Source organism: Aethalodelphis obliquidens, unplaced genomic scaffold, assembly GCF_003676395.1.
Source record: "Aethalodelphis obliquidens isolate GAN/ISIS:26980383/991018 unplaced genomic scaffold, ASM367639v1 scaffold2, whole genome shotgun sequence".
NCBI classification, from domain to species: Eukaryota; Metazoa; Chordata; class Mammalia; order Artiodactyla; family Delphinidae; genus Aethalodelphis; species Aethalodelphis obliquidens.
The window spans coordinates 32,221,549-32,228,070 of NW_020837946.1; the positions used below are offsets into that span (position 1 = coordinate 32,221,549).

The following is a 6,522-nucleotide window of genomic DNA, read 5'->3' on the forward strand; positions in this document are numbered from 1 at the left end:
AATTTAAACACAGTATGTTTGTTTTCAGAAGGACAGCATACCATTTTCCTTCCTTTCCTCAATCTTCACACTAAATATAATCCACATTTAGAATATTCTTATTTACCTTATTTTTTTTATATTCCAATGCATAAAACCAGCTATTTAAGGACACTGAGCAAAGAACCTTATCATTTGTTACTTATGATCAGTAGATTTGCCTTTTTTCTGCTTTACAGGCAAAAATTATATTTCCACAAAATAAAATGAGTGTTGGGTGAGTTAACTTGAGCTAATGGTTAGGACATGATGCTATAATAAGGCTAGATTGACCATTTGATCACCGATCCCACCAAATCACTTTCATCTATAGCAGGGTCACAGGCAGCATCGAAACTCCTGCTGGTCAGTTTGCTGGTCACCAAGAAGAGCCAGGCAAATGAGCAGCTGGGTCAGCACAAATCCACTATCACCATCTTCTATTTATCAACTTTACCACAAACAAATCATGTAAGAGTTGTCATCTGGGGAGAGATCCCCAACAATATCCCCACTGGATCTTAACACAGATGATAATCTAAGAGGTAAAAGTGTGAAGTTTATTTTAGATGCTAAGTTGAAGAAATAAGATATTTTAAAACCCAAGTCCATTTCTATTAACCAGTATTTATACTTTGAATTTTAAAATACCATCCCATTAAATTCTGAGTCCCATTGCTAAGACAAATAATGGCAGTAACATTCTTCTCTCTTGAACTGGAATAAATGTATACAATATATAAAAAGATGACAGTTGTTGATCCCTTTACTCTCTCAGCTTTGTTAATTCAGGTACTTTTACCTTTATGTAACAACTGTAATATAAGAGGAACTATACCTTCACATTACAATAAAAATTATCTTCCAGGAGGGGTGGGATAGGGAGGGTGGGAGGGAGGGAGACGCAAGAGGGAAGAGATATGGGAACATATGTATATGTATAACTGATTCACTTTGTTATAAAGCAGAAACTAACACACCATTGTAAAGCAATTATACCCCAATAAAGATGTTAAAAAAATAAAAAAAAATTATCTTCCAAAGAGAGAGAAATCTGTTTCTTTCTTTTTTTTTTTAATTTAGTGGTGATAACCACAACCCAATCAGTTTTCCACCCTCAATTTCTCTTCTGACCTGTAACTCTTTCTCATATGTTGCACAAGGGATTGTAATAACAACTTCAGTCCTTTCAATTTGCCTCTCCTAGAGACTGTGAATTCCCAGAGTGAGGACAGCATAGCTTCTTCCTTCTTCCCACCTGCAGCCCATTAAGAGTATAAACTGACACACTACATGGTATTCATTTGCTCACAGATCAGCCTCTCCTACTAACTACACTATGAGATTCTGTGGACACTAGGTATGAATCATCAACACTTGACACAGTGCCAGGCTATATAGACTTTCAAATGTATTTAGTGAAAAACTGAGCATTTTAACCTTTGAATCTCTCCTACCACACTCAGTATCAGCAAAGCACCTGATGAATATGGACAATTGTACTTTTTGTATGAATCTTTGACCCAAGTCACATTCTTTCTTTTCCTACTAGCCATACTTTCAACTGCCTCTTTGGAGGGAAAAGCCTTGGGTTATGTCTGATTTATTCTCCAATACAAATATTCCCTACAAGAAAATACAGAGTTCAGGATATGTCTAATCAAGCAAAATCTCACAACACTATCCTTGATCAACCATGTGGTCCTTACAAAATTTATGAACCTGTAAATTTTAACACCTATTTTTTTTGGTTTAAACCAAGACTTGAGAATGCTTCCCAATACAGCCGATGTTAAGAAGGATGCCTGGAGAGATGGAGGTGGGAACAGGAAAAAAAGACCATAGTGAAGGAACAATTTAACTTATTTCTTCCATTTCCACCTTCATCCCAAGAGAATTTAAATGGGAAGGGAAAAAATGGAGGTAGAACCTGTGATTCAGAATAAGCTATAAAGAAAACAAAAGATACTAACTTTGCAAACCGTGCGTTTTAAACTATCCTTTCATATAATTTTTAAAGACGAATTTTTTTTAATCCACAGTCTTTTGCTTCTTCCAGGAGCAGCTGGATTTCATCTCACCCAATATCCCCCATCTCCATACACATACATACAGCGCTACCACTGAGTCCCTGTGCCAAACCAATCATCCCAGGAAAAACTAAACCATGAGGATCATTTCCTAATTCTCTCTGAAAAATAATCCCCAATTTTTTCCCCGAAGACAAATTACCTATTCTAATGGGATTGAAGGGAGGTGGCGGGACGGAAGATTTCATTATCATGCAGCTTCTCACTCTCTATAGGGAGAAAAATGGCATTAACTTCCAACAAGGGACAGCTTACTCTTATACTGTATCCCCAGTTAGAACCTAAAAACAAGCAAAAAACCAAAAACCGATCTTTTGATGCATTCAAATGAATAGAAAGCTGAGACAGTTTACTCTGCAGCAATATAACCCCTTAAAAATCCTCCAGAGCTTGGGGGATGGGGGTGACCCATCAATCCCCCCACACCCTTGCCATATGGGGGAGCAAGATTCTGTCAAATAGAAAATGCCACTCTCCGCCTCCTCCGCCATCCCGAAAATTGACTGGCACCGAGTGCGGAGGCGGCCGAGGGAAGAAGCGAGGCGGGGGACACCACACACACACACACACACACACCACACCACACCACACACACACACACACACCACACCACACCACACACCACACACCCACACACACCACACCGCACACCACACACACACACACGCACACACCACACCCGCACCGAGGGCTGATTCATGGCTTTTTTAAATGTTTTAAAGCTACAATTTCCTCCAACCGGAGAATTCTCACCCATTCCCCAACCCCAGCTCCCACCATGCTCCTCCCCCCGCTACATGGGGGTCAGCTGGACTGTATCCCCGCCGCGGCCTCGACCCCACGCGCCCTACGCCCCCAGGCGCGCGGCCCCCGGCCGGGGGTCCCCCACGCGCCCTCACCACCCCGAGGCCCGACGCGCCCAGGCCGGGAGATGCGTCGCACCTGGATGTAGTTGTTCTCGCAGTAATCGGCCACCCGTTCCAGATTCGTGTAACTGTCGAAGAGGGCCCGGCGGCCCCCCGGGATTTCCTCCTCCAGCAGCATCTGCAGCTCCGCCATCTTCACATCCTCCTCCTCCTCATACAGACCGCAGAGGCAGTGGCGGCAGTAGCGCCAGGGAAACCCAAGACTGGGAGAGGAGGAGCGGCGGCGACGGCGGCAGCAACCGGGAGGAGCGAGAAACACTCCCCGCCAGCGACAGGGGAGGGGGCAGCAGGAACGGGGGCGGGGCGCGAGCCGACGGACTCCGAGGACGGTCACCGCGGCGACGGCCGGCACGGCGCGCGCACGCGCGCTCGCCTCCCTCCGCCTCCGGGAGCCCGAAAAAGATTCCCACCCTTGGTCGCGCCGCCCGCCCCTCCCCCACTTCCGGCGTCTCCTAGCGACCGCGGGAGTGGGGGCCGGGATGCGCGCGGGAGTAGCGCGCGCGGTTAACCCTTCGGCCCCCGCAGGTTGCGTGGCTGGAGAAGCGCCCCGGGCTGTCTTTGTTAGTCCGGCGTGAACGCCCACCCGGCTCCGCCGTCTTTTGGCCCGTGTCTTCAGCGACTCCCCTCGGTGTTATCCTCAACCTGGGGCCCAACCCCATGGTCATGGGCCTGAGGGATAACATCAGCCCACTAAACTTCCATGCAGCTTTAAGTGCCGCCCCACTTTTCATTTTTCTCTTCATCTTTGACCTCATCCATTCTCTCTGGTACAGATAAATTTCAATTTCCTAATCCCAAATTTCCTGTCCTTGGCCTTTTTTGCACCTGTTTGCCCTTGACACCGTTTCCCCCGGCCAGGTTAGCCTCTGTTCTGTTCTCCTTTGACCATCCTCCGGACTTCAGCTTTTTGCGCTTGCCCCTCTCTCTTTGCTACGCTTCCTCAGTGACCACCTTTTCTGTCATTTCTCTGAGTCTGTCAACTTCACTTTTTTCTTCGTCTGTTCCGTGTTTAAAGTTTCGAAAACGGTTTTGCTGGTACTTTCATTCCTCACAGGGCTGTTACATGGATAAAATAAAAGTTTAAAGCACCTCGGGAAACGATAAATGACACACAAATTCAAGGTAGGTCATTTTGATCTTGCAGTTATTATTCTGTTATTCCTTAGATACTATATCTTTTTTTCCTAAATCTGACTACTACACACAATGCAATCTTAGAAAACTAAAATTCGTGACAACTGCTGAGATATTATAAAGTCCATGACCTTTATTTGTACTGTGGAAAGTCAAGGTTGACTACATTTGCAGTTTAGAGCAAGATTCATTATTTCAACTCTTGTATTTGTGATCTCTTGGCCCTCCTACAGTGATTCCCCTCCTCATTTTTTTCTTCCCAGATTATGAGGAAACTATATTATACTTTCTCAAAAAATCACTTTAATGCCTTACCATTACACATTTCTGGAGCAATCTCTGATGATGTTATATTAGCTTTATTATATGCACATTAGCAAATTGTGTTTTCTCTGTGGAACCCAAATTAAAGGATACTGAAAATGTTGTTCCAGTCCAGCTAGTTTTGTTCTTAACCACTTTAAACATCTTCTGTATTAGTGGTTCTCAAACTTAAGTGTGAAGAGCTCTTTAAAATGAAAGCTGCAAGGTCACACTCTAGAGCTTCATTAGCTTTAGTGATGGAATGGAGTAGTTACTTAAATGGCCCATAAACATGCTTCAGGGATTAACATATTAGATCAAGCAAACTTTTCTTTCGGGCTAAAGTTCAATGAATCAAAGGCTACTGTTGGAACTGTGTTAAGTCCACCAGGGTAAGTTAAATGCTAAACAGACTCTTCCCCCATTACTTGTTTCCACCTAGCATTCTTTCAAATACTGCTTAGCAATTAGCCCAATAAACAGTTCTCCCCAGAGGGATGATTCTTCATCCTAGGTATCACTGCGTGAAGATTCTAGTATGCACTTTCTCAAATTAATATGCGACTTCTTTGGAGCTTAGCTTCCTTATCTGAAAAATCAAAGGGTTAAACTCAGGTCAGTTCTTAAACTTCTGAGTGGATTGGAATCACCTGCAGGGCTTGTTGAACCGCAGGATAGCTAGGCCCCAGCCCCACACTTTCTGATTCAGTTGGTCTGCCCCACTTAATAGTTCTAACAAGGTCCCAGGTGGTGCCAATGAAACTGTCCTTCTGGCTCTGAAGGTCTAAGTGGGACTCTTTGCCGAGAGAAGACCTTTTAATATTCGGCAGAATCTAAGAATTGAAGGACATAGATACACACTTCTGCTGCCACCAAGAACATTTCAGCAAAAAAGAAGACAACTACAAAATCTATACAAAGTACATGCATCGTGTGTGCATATATATTATCTGAGTGGAAGGATTGTAGGGTTTTTTGGTTTTGCGCATCTTAATTCCTCTAAAATGAGCATGGATTAGTTTATAAGAGTCTGGTGAGGCTATTATCTCCCCAAATCAGAGAGAATACTTTTATTAATGCATCCCAAGATGACATTTTTAAAGCAATTTTATCATCAGTTTGATTCAAAGTAAGCATTAAAAAGTCACAGATTTTTTACATATTAACCCAGTCATGCCAAGTGCAGTTGATTTTTTTTTTAATCTAATTGCAGGTCCTTATATTTATTTCCAAATTATGCCTTGGCTTTTTCCCAGATTTAAACCCTCATTACCATCTCCTGAAATAAATTATCTTGCTTCACATCATCTACTGATTTGATAAGCAAGACTTTGGGGTTCATTATAGCTTTCAATAAGAATGTTGAAGAATTCAAGGCCAAGAAGAGGGCCTAACGGCTTGGCCCTGGAAGACTCACTTAGTTGGTCAGAGCCATTCTCAGTATGCCTTAAACTGGGCCACTTGTGACTGTACCTTAAAGGATTCACATTTATCCAGTATTTCATCATCATAGTCACATGACTGGTGAGAAAGTGTCAAATTCTTCGGCTGAAATAAAGATACTGTGGAATTCCCCTGATGTATCTCATCCTAGCAACTCTATACTTAAATGAGGAAATTAAGGTAAAGCATATAATATATTGCCTAATATTATGGGCTCTAAAGAAATAAGTGTTGCTTAACTGAATTGTTTACATTGCTTGTCTTATGATACCTAGAAGACATACCGATTCACTTCAGACTTTCTGCCCAGACTCTTCCTGCACACACTGACATGATAATTCATCATAAACATTGTTTTCAGGGACTTCCCTGGTGGTCCAGTGGGTAAGACTCCATGCTCCCAATGCAGGGGGCCTGGGTTCCATCCCTGGTCGGGGAACTAGATCCCACGTGCATACCGCAATAAGACCACATGATGCAACTAAGAAGTCCGCATGCTGCAACTAAAGATCCTGTGTGCTAAGACCTGGCACAGCCAAAATAAATAAATAAACATTAAAAAAAGGAAAAAAAGATGCTCAACATCGCTAATCATCAGAGAAACGAGA

General features: G+C 43.1%; 2 protein-coding genes across 11 annotated transcripts in view; both read right to left on the reverse strand.

The window, feature by feature from the left end:
* ABI2 (abl interactor 2) overlaps positions 1-3,363 on the reverse strand; it is a 102,207-nt gene extending 98,844 nt beyond the window's left edge. For 5 of the 10 annotated variants that reach the window (XM_027123584.1, XM_027123619.1, XM_027123594.1 and 2 more), the window contains exon 1: positions 3,051-3,355. In XM_027123584.1, the coding sequence (XP_026979385.1) occupies positions 3,051-3,167 (117 nt within the window). In that variant the 5' untranslated portion in view covers positions 3,168-3,355. Of the gene's footprint in view, positions 1-3,050 lie in introns of all 10 variants that reach the window. The other 5 variants (XM_027123573.1, XM_027123643.1, XM_027123627.1 and 2 more) reach the window with 4 other exon arrangements.
* Positions 3,364-4,273: 910 nt separating this feature from the next.
* Positions 4,274-6,522, reverse strand: part of CYP20A1 (cytochrome P450 family 20 subfamily A member 1) — an 81,326-nt gene continuing 79,077 nt past the window's right edge. The window contains exon 12 of the mRNA XM_027123698.1: positions 4,274-5,060. Within this exon, the coding sequence (XP_026979499.1) occupies positions 5,057-5,060 (4 nt within the window). The 3' untranslated portion in view covers positions 4,274-5,056. The remainder of the gene's footprint in view (positions 5,061-6,522) is intronic.